Source organism: Oryx dammah, unplaced genomic scaffold, assembly GCF_014754425.2.
Source record: "Oryx dammah isolate SB20612 unplaced genomic scaffold, SCBI_Odam_1.1 HiC_scaffold_29, whole genome shotgun sequence".
In the NCBI taxonomy this organism is placed as follows: domain Eukaryota; kingdom Metazoa; phylum Chordata; class Mammalia; order Artiodactyla; family Bovidae; genus Oryx; species Oryx dammah.
Genome location: NW_024070213.1, coordinates 7,413,846 through 7,425,141, shown reverse-complemented (window position 1 = coordinate 7,425,141; position 11,296 = coordinate 7,413,846). Strand labels below are relative to the sequence as shown.

The window sequence follows — 11,296 nt, the reverse complement described above, 5'->3', positions numbered from 1 at the left end:
CATCGGCAGAGGAAGCGGGGCAGTTCCCCACCTCATGGAACCGGTTTCCAGTGTGGGAGTGGGCACCCCAAAGTGTCCTGTGCTGATGGGCTAGTTGGTAAAAGGGGGCCCACAACACCGTGACCCTCCAGGGGCTCACGTGAGGATGGCCAATCACTTCTTGAAGCTGACAGTCATCACTTCCAACCCTCCCTCTCCCAAAAGGGGCCCCGGAAACAAAACAAGCAGGGAGCCAGCAGGTTATTATATATCATGCTTTTAATACAAACTTAAAAAAATCTGGAACAATATAAACTGTACAGATTTGATCAATCTTTTTGTTTTGTTTTTAAACTAAATCTCTAAACACACCAATGTTCCATTCCAAAATATTGCACAACATTCTGAATACAAAATGCTTGATTGTATTCCTCCTTCACTAAAGAAAACAAGTTCATTACCCTGCTCCCCCAAGCTCCTCTGCGTGTTGCCTCAATGCCCCCCTTCCCATCCCTAGGGGTCACACTAGAGAATCTACAGCTCACTGCATTGAGAAAAAGACATCATTCTGGACTAAAAAGTTTACATTCTTTACAAGACAATCCACCTTTTGATTTGTTCCTGGGAAAGAAGGGTAGACAGAGAGAGGATGGGGAAAGGGGAGAAATAGGTTTTATTCTCCTCTTTTTTTATTTTAAAGTTTGTTTTTCCTGAAAAAATATCTTTCTCTCCTCTTTTTAAGAAAAAATCTTGAAAAGAAAAAAATTACGTTTTTTTACGTTAGAAATATACATATATTATATATACCTCTTACATTTTACAAATGTAGCAAATTATTCAATACAAACGGACACCAAAAAATGTAGAAAATAAAAAAAAAAAAGTCTTCCTACGAAACCAGGTAAATTAGTGCAGATTTCGGTTTTGTTTTCTTAAAAAAAATAAAATTGAAGCAAAAATGCCTAGATTTGAGGCAGACACACTGAAGTGGGCCCAAGAGCCCAGCCCAGGAGTCATGCCCCTGAACACACATTTTTTCTTCTTATTTCAAAAGACACTAAGGGGTTGGTCTCCCCCTCCCTGTATGTGGTGAGAAACGAGCCGACCAGGTGTGGCGGTGCCTGTGTGCGTGCGTGTGGGGGGAAGGGCTGGGAGGGGCATAAGGCAGCATCCAACCTTTCCCAGAGAGCAGCCTGGGCCTGTCACCTGTGCAGGAGCTGAGGGCTAAGGGAGAGGGTGGCCCAGATTGGGCTGGCCCCTGAGAAGTCTAGGGGGACAGATGGTGCTGGGCTGAGGAGCCAGGGCATTGCCCTGCTCAGGGAGGTAGAGCTGGTGCCCACTGCAGGGAGAGGAGGCTGGCAGTGTCTGTCTGGGCGGGACCCACTGCTGCAGCAGTTGCCCACTTGGGGTCACTGGGGCGTGCCAAGGGCTTTGGGACTTTCTGGGGATGGGGCCCCTGGTGCCCACACCCACTTGCCAAAGCGTCATGGTGTGGAAAGCTAGCCCGTTGGGGTCGGGTCGAAAAAAACAACTTCTCTCCAGCAGAGGTGGGAGGGCGGTGGGGGCCACGCGCCTGTCCAGACCATCACGTCCTCAGAGCATCAGGGTCCAGGGGGACTGGGTCAGGCAGTGAGGGGAGGGCAGGAGGTTCCCCAGCAGGCAGAGGAAGAAATGTACTAAAACAAGAACAGCCCAAAGATCAGTCTCAATTCAAGGTTTAGGACTGCCCACCGCAGGTGCTGACCCCAAACTCCCATCCCCTCCACCCCAGGTCCTCAGGGGAGCAGTTCCTACCCTGGGCTGAGGTCACACAATAGGAGGGTCCGAGTCCAGGGACTTCTCCTCTTAGGTATCAGAGACTGGATGTCTCCTTAGCCCCTCACTGCTAACCTTTTTTTTTTTTTTTTTTTTTGGTCAAAAACAAACGAAAGTGCAGACCCCTCCACAGTTGGGAAACCAGTGGTTTCTGCACTGCTTTCCCCTGGGGGTGTCAGGCTCAGCCAGACTCACCCTCCACGTGAACCACAGAAGGACCGACAGCCCCCCCTAGCCCTTTCCCCAACCTCACACATAAATAAGCACTTGCTGCAACCCAGAGTCACACCTAGTGACCAAGTTTCACATGGCTTGGAATCCCATACAACAGGACAGCAAACCACGCACGCATACCACCGACACTCACCCCACCTCCCCGCCCACCAGCGCAGGCCCAGGAAAGAGGGGGCTGTAGGAGAGGCCGCCTGTGCCAACGGCTGGGGCTCCAGGGCCTCGGTGACTGTCTGGGCCAGGTGGGAATGGTGGCATGGGGCCACAGGGCAGAGATGAAAGGGACACCAGACAGACTGCTAACACCCCTGGAGTCACAGACATCAGCTCAAGGGGGGAGGGTGTCAGGCGGCCAGCTGGCAGCTCCCTAAGGCCCAGGCCGGAGAGAGGGCAGGGGCTGGAGTCAGACCTATTTGGGTGGTAGGGCCCAAGAAGGCCTGATGAGGTTGGATGGCTTTGAGTCAGAGGACAGCTGGGTGATGGAGGCAGTGACACGGGGCAGTCTCTCCCTGTTCTGAGGAGGGCCGGGCCCCAGCTGCAGTTCTTCCTTCCCTGTGAGCTTGGACAAACCAGCTTTAAACCAGGCGTGTGAAGGAGGGAGGGAGGGAGGGAGCAGGGAGCAGCAATTCACATCTGGACCATTCTTAGCACAGGAAGCCACTAATTAAAGATGTTATATAGAAAACTACATGTTAAAAAAAAAAAAAAGAAATATAAAACCCAAACCAACCAAATAAATCAAGAGGCAGGCAGGAAAACAGCAGGGGGGGCCGAGTTAAACCCAATTCGCTGCTTCAGAAGCCCCCTCCCACTCCATGCCTGGGCTGGATCTTGTTTCTAGAAGTTAGAGTGAGAAGACTGGAAATCTTGTGTTATCTTGCTTTTCCTCTCTTTTTTTGGCCTTTCCTTTCCTTTCTCTTTCCTGTGGTCTTGGGTGCTCCTGGCCCCGTGGGCAGGTAGGCGGTCAGTTGGCCAGCACGACGGGCTGGAACGGCTGGCTGGGATACTGCATGGTGTTCAGGTTGTAGCTGAGGCCTTCCACGAAGGGTGTCTTCTCCAGAAAGAGGCTGTTGGCACCACCACCAAACACCTGGGCCACATCGAAGCTGCTGCTGTTGCAGGTGCCAGCGCCGCTGCCCCCAAAGGAGGCCGGGGAGCCACTGCCTGGGCCATCGGCCCCGTCAAAGAAGAGGCTGGGCGAGCCACCGCCGTTGTACACAAACTCCTTGGCGTTGGGTGAGAGCTGGGACTGAGGGGCTGGGTTGGCGGTGATGAAGTTCAGTGAATGCAGGGACAGAGAAAGGCTCTTCTGCTTCAGCAAGTTGCTGGTGGGAGAGCGGGCCAGGCGAGGCTGCTGCTGCGGGGGTTGCGGGCCGCCTGCACCCCCCCCTGCGGCCCCACCCCCCTTCTTCATCTTGGTGGAGCCGAACTTGGTGGCTGCGAAGGAGGCGGTGGTGAACGTGACGGGCTGGGCTGAGCGGGGGACGAAGGTGGGGCTGGGCGACTGGCCGAAGGGCGGGGACGGGGAGTGGGACAGGGAGCTGTCCTGGCTGCCGACGGGCACAAAGACCTGGGCGTCGGGGTTGAAGCTGCTCTTGATCTCCTTGTCCAGCTCGGGGGCAACACAGCCCTCGCTGTCATCCACGTACAGCACTTTCACAGCCCCCTTCTCACCAATCTGGTAGGACACCTCGAAAGGGTCAATCCAGACACTCAGCTCCTCAGGCACATTGGCCCGCACGTCCTCCACCGCCAGGCCACTCCGCTTGGCGGCCAGCTCCACCACAGGGTCCACTATCTCCCCAATGTGGACACAGCGGAAGCCAGAGCCCTTCAGCGGCTTGTCGGGGTACCAGTGGCCTTCATATTTCTTTTTCAAGAGTCGCTCAAGCTCCTCGCCAAACAGGTCTGCCCGGCGCCGGGGCAGCTTGTTGTACAGGTAGGAGATGATGAAATTCAGGGCTACTTTGATCTCCAGCTGCATGGTCTTCTCCTAGGCAGAGAATCAATGCAGGTGTGTGCACAAGTCGAGGGGAGAGGTAGGAAACGTACGGTGGGCAGCCTTGGGTTCCAGACAATTCTGAGAAACAAAAAAGAAAGGCTTCGTGAGTAGACATGAAGAAAGCCAGGGGGTGGGGGGTGGATGACACCGAAAAGGCAGAAAAGCACCAACTCTGGAACACGGAGGCCCAGGGTCCCATTTCTGCTCCACTAGTGGTAGGCTCGTATGTGAGGCTGTGGGTAGGCCACTTTCTTCTCAGCCTTTCTTTCATCAGTGACATGATATTTCAGGAGGCACTTGATAAATATTTTAAGTAATTCTAAAGAAATAGGGGTGCTGTGGTTTCCACTATTTTGAGAATTCAGGTCACTGTGAGTGACACCAAAAAAAAAAAAAACAACTGAGCTCCTAAATCAGAAGGAGAGGGGACGGTTCTTACTAACTGGTTCCCACAATGTCGCAGGGAAGTCGTACTCCCAAACTGTCACAGGTTACGACAGGAGTTTAGACTCTTCATTTCTCCCCCTTAAATGAAAAGTGATCCGGGTCCCTGAACAGGAAGTAGCACGACCAGCATTTCATGGGAGGCTGATATCCAGTCATATCCCATTTGCTATCCTGGGCTCCCTGGGTGTGTATGTGCTCTGGTTCACTCGACATTTGCAGAACTGATTTTTTTTTTTTTTTGGCAGAACATGTAACCAAGGTGTGCATTTCCATCCAGATAAACCTCCAAGAACAGAGACTGGAGCACAATTCCCCCCGAAAAAGCCAAGACCTATCACAGTCAGACACACAGACCAACAAGGGAACTGCTGACTAGGGGCTGCCCCAGAGAAGCAGAGGAAGAGAGGGGAGCAAGCCTTTTAGGCTAACAAAACCTCAGGAGCAGTACTGGTGTGGCCTCAGGGAAATCTCTGCAGTTTCTGGCTGTGATGAGGGGGAGCAGAGAGAAGAAATTTTCCATCACCCTCCAGCCTCCAGCTGGGGACCCATCGTCACTCAGCCTCCCAGGGACTGTCTGACCACCTGTCCTTGGCACTGGACCAGATTTATCAAGTGTTTGGAGATCCCTGGAGAGGAGGCAGCCCAACATAAACACTCAGCTTGTTATTTTGGGATTCTCTCACAGCCAGATCCACAGAGGTCAGAAAGGTTTATTCCTGAGGTCTGGGCCAGCTTCATTTCTCAGGAAGACGATCTGTGAGGTCCTGAGAGCAGTGATCCTAATCGGCTCGCTTTCTCTACAAGGGCAGACCCAGGCCCCTACCGTGGGAGACCTGAACTGAAAAGGGCCATCTTTGAGGCTGACAGAGTCAGAACATGTGCCCCGCCAGACCCCTGGGTGTGACTGTGCTGCTGAGCTCAGCCCAGAAGCAAGACTCATTCATGACCCAGGACAGGCATCTTCTGTCCCTGGAGCTGGATTTTTGACTAAAATGCCTTTAGGGTCCAGCACAGAGTATCCAGGTGCTCACTCTAGGCTTGAGGATCTCAAGCTTTCTGAACACTTGCCCCAGCTCACTACACTGCAATTGTAGGGTCTGGGCCCATGGTTCCCTGGGGGCACTTTAAGGAATGAACTCTCAGGCAAAGCTCTCTGAGGTGAGTATCAGAGAAAATGCACTGGGTCAGTATGGAGTATCTGATGACACTGGCCAAGTCTAGTGCCACCCTCATCTCAGGTCTGAGAGGTCACGGGCAGCATCAAAATAAATGCTACGAGTGTGGCCAATCCAGAGCCCTCCACAGGGAGGCTCAGGACTCAGGAGACCTTTGTCTTCTCCTCTGTTCCGGCCTCCAATACAGACTTAATCTCCATATGTCTTCAAATGCCTATTCATGGTCAAAGATTAATTCCAGTGTCCTTCTAGGTTTAAAGAGAAGAATGGTAAAGATAAGCAGCCTTCTGTTTATGAGGACTGACTTCACTACCAGATGCAAAGCTAGCCACCGGGACTATGCCCCCCACTCCCCCAAGAATGGAGGTCTGTAAGGGCCACAGTGGCCCACTAGGAGAGTCCAACACACAGGAAACTAAAGAGTTGTGCAGAAAGTTGGCACTGATTCCCAAGAACGGGCCTGGATTTAAAGACGGTGTCTTCAAAGTATTTTTGAAAAGGAGACCTTGAACATGACATATGACACTTCTCCCAAGGCACCGTATGGCCTCTTGGGATGCCACATGGTCCAAAAGGGCTCCTGTACCCATCTATGCCTTCTCAAACTCTATTGCCTAACTGCCTTCCAAGTCACCTCCTCTGAACAGTTCAGTCTCAAAATGGGAGCGTTTTAAATGCAGGCCAAAGTCATTGGGAAATAAGCCTCCCACCTCAAAATACAATAGAATCACTGTCATCAGCCCTGCCTCGCTAGCCATTTTCTGCAGCATAAGCAGCTAACACTGCACACCAATTTCCACCTCTGTGACGCTGCTGCACGAGTAAGGACGCATATACGGCCACCTTCACTTTTTTAATTGGAGAACAGGCCAGGCCAGATGGCTGTGGGGTGGAACCTTAGAAAAATGCCGGACAACCAGAATAAGCTTTTCCGCTTTATCAGCTCAGGCTCTAATTTTGACTTCAAGAAGCTTAGGGAACAGAGGATTAGAGCACTACTGCTGTCTTTAAAGACAGGAGTGACGGCTCAGATCAGTTTGTTCATTTTTTTAAGGCTATTGTACAAATTCTAACGCTTATCTACTAAATATTCATACAATGAGGTAAAATTAGAAAGCTTAAAAATAAGGACCTTTCAATAAAAAGAACAAGTAGATTTAAGGTAAACCACAGAGGAGGACTCAAAGACTTTCTACAACTCTGACTCAGGTGCAAAAGGCAAGAAAAGTGACAAAAAGGAAAAAAAGACTAAGTGCTTAAATAGCAAAATTGACCTTTTGTCATCAGGTCTTAGTCCTGTCATGTGGCATCTAGTTCCCTGACCAGGGATCAAACCTATGCCTCAGGTATCGGGAGTGCAGAGTCCTAGCCACTAGACCACCAGGGAATTCCCTGTCAGATCTTATTTAGGATTTCATCCTCTTTCACTTGCTTTACTTCCAGCAATAAAGTTAATCCTGGATTCAGATCCCTGTGTTGGCTTGTGTTTTTTAGAGTAAGTGCTCAAGAGAATGTCAAAAAGCGGGGGAAGAAAGAAGCTGAAAGATGGCTGCAAGTCAACGATATGGTAATGGAGACGCCAGAGAAGTGACAAAAACGTGAAGGACAGTTTTCAGAAGAAAAAAATTATCTTTTAAAGGTGAAAAAGAGGGATGGTGAGGGAACCCACTGGGCCCCTAAACTCAGTACATGTAAATTCAGACACCACAAGCCTTAACATCCAAATCGTCCTACTGGATTCGAGTGAGTGTTGAAGGAGGACTCGGCGATCTCAGTTTTGACAAGGCCAGTCGATGTCATTAACCGGGTGCTGGGCAGTGGGGGCCTGGCTCTCGCGGGACAGGGGGTGGCCCCACCCCACTGGTCTGGAAGGCGGTGGCCCAGACGGCGGGTGTGGTTGAAAGGCTTCCAGGACTTGTGGCGACCGACCGCAATACCCCGCCCAGTGTCTCACACCATGTCCCTCAAACATGGACCGTGCAAGCCCAAGCCGGCATGCAAGGCTCCTTCCAACTAAGAGGGTTCGTCCTATGCAGACCAGGTTTCTCTGAATCCAGGAAGACCTGACTGCGCCCCAACGTAAGACGGGCGGGCTCTTCATTCTGGGAATTGTAGTCTTTAGAAACCTCACGCTCGAGTTGGAGCAAATGACCTACTTTTTCTGCACACTACATTTCCCTGCGTACTTTGCGAAGACTCAGCCAGGGAACTACGCATGCCCGACGGAGGGTGGGAGAATCCAGGAAAAGTTTCCGCTGCACATGCGCGCTGTGGCGGGCTGGCGCCTCCCCCCGCCTTCCCCGCCCACGGCCTAATACATTTTATATAAATTCTATCCTTAAAGCCTACTCTTCGTATTGTATCACCCCACCATATCCAAGTCTCGGCTTCTCAAGAAACTAAACTTTTCCTCCTTCTGTCTCTTCACTGCCTCGCATGACTGCTGAATTAAGGATCAGCTTCTAATGAGTTTTTTTTTGTTTTTTTTTTCTGGGTGAAGGTGGTAGGCTGGGATAGATAGGGTCACATTCCTACCCCGCCTCAAACCCCCGCCACTTTAATCTGTATTCTTTGGGGTCGGTGGCTTCCTTTTGGAGTTGCTATAGGGCCGGTGGGTTCGAAGAGAAAAGAGCCTTTGCCCCTTAATGCTCAGTGGGCTCCGCTGGAGCACCCTCACAGCCAGGAACGGACAGGCAGGAATTCAACCAGTTCTCCTGTCCTCTCGGCCAAAGAAATTCCCAGTTTTGAGCTGCGGGGAGGCGCTGGGCCGACAATCAAAAGGCCCGACGCCAGCAGGGCCCAAGCCTCACTTCTCTCCTAATCCAAGTCCGAGTAACCAGAGCCGGCTAGGTAATGGGAAAGAGTTCCCGGGCAGGGAAGGAAAAACGGTACATCTGACACCTGAACAACATCTTTTAATACTTAAAATTGTTGATGAGTCTCCTCCCACTGAAAGACCTGCGCTATGGACCAGACTTACCGGATCCTAGGCCAAGCGCCCCTACAGGGTGTTAAACCTCCCTAATCCTTCCTCCCACACAAGCTTCTTTCCCCCCTCTGCTTAAGAGGGGGATGGGGGCAGGCATCCAAGAAAGCAACAGGGGTGTTTTTCTGCTGTTAAATCAAAGATGAGGGACCCTTTCCCAGGGTAGGGTGGGTAGGAAGGCGGGGGGAAAAAAGGTTAAGATACTGAGCAGACATCCGGGAACCCCCTCGGCTAGCCGCTAAGTTGTCGCCTGATGTGTGGCGTTCTGGCTCTTATAGGGGGTGAGAAAGGGCTGCCAGCTGTCGCTCGTCTCTCTGCTCCCTCCTCCCCCTCCGTTTCTGGTCAAGGGCACAGTCCATCCTCTGGACAGGCGCTTAGGAGTAGGGCTCTTCCTCTGAGGCACCTCACCAGGGTCAACCAGTATCCACTGATACTGCTGGAAGGGTACTTTTTTTCCGCCCAGTTTTCCCTTGAAACACTGACGAGGATAAAGAGCTCAAGCCAAAATGGTGAATTCTGGCTTGGAGAACAGAGGACAGTCATCACTGACCGGTCCAAAAGGGGGTGTGTGGGGGGGTTGTCCATTCTCCATCCCTTAGGCTCCACAGGGCTCAAAATAAACCCTATTAATTATTACCACCACCCCCCTCTTCCCCGCACACGGGCAAAGGAGGAGCAAAGCTAGAAGGCCTGGAACCTCTTCCTTCCTCTTGATTTATTTAATGGTGTTGAGAGTTATGTTTTGGGGGGGGGGACAAGGAAAATCTAGCGACTCTCTAGGATATTAAGAACGGAGGGAGGAAACGTACCCCACCCAGGAGGTGGTCACACTTGAAACTGGGAGAGAGAGACTGTGGGATACCCCAGGATAAGAGGGAAAGCGAGGGAAAGAGCAGCACGGGCAAAACGTGGGCTCCAGTGGGGAGGTGGAAAGGGGGGAAAAAATGCTGGCCAGGTGTAAGGGGGTGCGACAGCAACGTGGAGCGTCCAACAGAGCGAAGAGCCGGAGTGGAGAGAGGGTGGGGGAAAGCATCTCCTGCCTGTTTGGGTCCTTGGGGGGGGGCACCCCACCCCCCTCCGCCCGCACGGCCCCCATTCACTCACTCGGGTCTCCGCCGCGGCGGGGCTGCGTGCCGGCCGCGGGGCGGCTTCTCCTTCCACGGTGTCTCCTGCGAGCCGAGCGGAGGTCGTTCTCCTTTTCCTGGGCACCGCCGGGGCCCGGAGCCGATGTGTCCTTTGCTTCGTGGAGGGTTGGGGGGAAAGAGTGAGAGGGGCTTATAGGCTATGACTCTCAGTAATTCTTTCCGCTTTTTTGGAGGTCGGGCTCAGCAGCAGGGCGGCGCGCGGGGGGGGGTTGGTGGTGGTGGTGGTGGTGGTGGACGCAGGGCTGGCGGGCCAGCCGGCGGCGGCGGCGGCGGCGACGGCGCGGGGATGGGAGGACCAGGAGGGTGGCTCGCGTCGCGGAGCGGAGGACGGTCCGGGCTGTGCCCGGAGGACGGTCTTGCCCTTCTGGCCGCGCGTCGCCCGAGCCGCTCGCTTCTCGCCGCAAGACGACGACTCGCACCTTCCCGCGCCCCGGCCCGAAGTGAGCAAAGTCAATGAAAAGTTTCACCCTTAGCAACCCTGCGCACGGATCCGGCTTCCCCACCCCTGCGTGATGCGTCCCTCCGCCCTGCAGGGGCGTGGCCCGGCGCCGGGCCGGGACTACTTCCCGGCCGGCTGGCGGCTTTAACCCCTCCGGGCGCGCGGCCAGGCGCTCGGCGTGGAACCTGGCGGTGGCCGGGCCCTCGCCCTTGTCCTACCCTCTGGTGGCTGGCCGGCCCGCCTCATCACTCAGCTCCCTCCTCGCTCAGATGTCTGCGAGGCTGCCTCTGGCCAGCCTGTGTCACGTGGGCCGTCTCCCCTCCCCATCACGACTCCGCATCGTAGTTTTTTTCTTCGTGCAACACCCCCCCCGCCCCGCCGCCGCGCAAAACCACTCAAATCGTGCTTATCGTGTAAAAGTGTTTCCCTAGGTTAGACAGCAAGTTCGAGAGGGCAGGGGTGTCTGGCCTGGGACTGCGCGTGTGCTCACTTGGTGTGTTGGCTGAATGGGTGTGTCGCGGGAAAAGGGAGACTTTCCCCCCTGTGTCTTTCGGCCCTGCACCTGCACGGTTCGGTTTTGCTCGGCCGAACCGTCCCCGCGGGCACCTCAGTGAGTCCTTCCGGCTCTGGGCCTCTTTGACTGACATTCCCCGTGGTGCTCGCACCGCCCCAGTTACGGGTCTCTTCGCGGGTCGGGGAGCTGAGGGGACGTCGAGCCCTGGAAAGGTTTCGGACCTTTTTATCAAACTCGGCTCTTGGTCCGAGTCTTCCGAGCCCCTCGTGCCTCGTCAGGAGGACCCGTAACGTCGAGGAGAAAACCTGGGCTCAGGCAGCGCGGGTGTAAGGGATGACCAGAGGCCGGCCGGACGGCCAGGAAAAGGAGCCGAGCGACACATGAACGTGCCCCCTTGCCGCCTCTGACGCCCGTTAACCTCGCGTCTGGGGCAGCGCCAGCTCCAGCCCCGCGCAGGCGCGCGAGCGCGTCCCCTGCCTGATTGGGGCAGGGCTCGGCCCCTCTGCGGACGCCCCCGTAAGGTTCTCCCCAGTCGGCGACCCCCCTCGCACTTCGAGCCACAT

At 54.1% G+C, this 11,296-nt stretch overlaps 1 protein-coding gene across 1 annotated transcript; it reads right to left on the bottom strand.

Moving 5' to 3' along the window:
• Positions 1–239: 239 nt before the first annotated feature.
• TOB2 (transducer of ERBB2, 2) lies at positions 240–10,512 on the bottom strand. The gene is made up of 2 exons (XM_040233210.1): positions 9,740–10,512; positions 240–4,105 (listed from the first exon to the last, which is right to left on the bottom strand). The coding sequence occupies exon 2, from the start codon at positions 4,007–4,009 to the stop codon at positions 2,990–2,992; it is 1,020 nt and encodes a 339-aa protein (XP_040089144.1). The 5' UTR covers positions 4,010–4,105; positions 9,740–10,512; the 3' UTR covers positions 240–2,989.
• Positions 10,513–11,296: the final 784 nt, after the last annotated feature.

Excerpts from the sequence above, each read along its gene's own strand:
- TOB2 (XM_040233210.1), bottom strand. The coding sequence starts at position 4,009 with ATGCAGCTGGAGATCAAAGTAGCCCTGAATTTCATCATCTCCTACCTG.